Genomic DNA, 416 nt, shown 5'->3' on the forward strand with positions numbered 1-416 from the left:
CCGAGACACAGGAACACGTTTTGGGCCATCCCCAATGGGATTAGCAGTCTTTGAAAAGAAAATATGTATTAATTGTAGAATAGCATACTATAACCTTTACAGCCCCACTTAGCAGAGCAGGAAAACAACACAAAGCATATTAACAGATGTTAGGGCAGTCTGACCTTCTCGTTTATGAATTAATACACTCTTAAATTTCCACTTTGACAAGAATGTTAGTCATTTTCTCCAACAGCATACGCATTTAGAGCTAGCAGAACAACTTTTCAACACATCTGAAGAACATCAGCTAAAGGCATGAAGACAGCAGATCCTTACTGTAACAACACACATTGCTCCAAGTCATTGCTTCCTTCAAAGCTGTTTATCTTAATACACCTTACACAACAAGCAGAACAAAGCAAGTTTATTTAGTA

The 416-nt window shown here is 37.7% G+C and overlaps 1 protein-coding gene across 1 annotated transcript in view; it reads right to left on the minus strand.

Moving 5' to 3' along the window:
* Nucleotides 1–416, minus strand: part of AURKA (aurora kinase A) — a 6,643-nt gene that overhangs the window by 4,980 nt on the left and 1,247 nt on the right. The window contains exon 2 of the mRNA XM_010138119.1: nucleotides 2–48. Within this exon, the coding sequence (XP_010136421.1) occupies nucleotides 2–48 (47 nt within the window). The remainder of the gene's footprint in view (nucleotide 1; nucleotides 49–416) is intronic.

This window comes from Buceros rhinoceros, unplaced genomic scaffold, assembly GCF_000710305.1.
Source record: "Buceros rhinoceros silvestris isolate BGI_N320 unplaced genomic scaffold, ASM71030v1 scaffold20266, whole genome shotgun sequence".
Lineage (NCBI taxonomy): Eukaryota > Metazoa > Chordata > Aves > Bucerotiformes > Bucerotidae > Buceros > Buceros rhinoceros.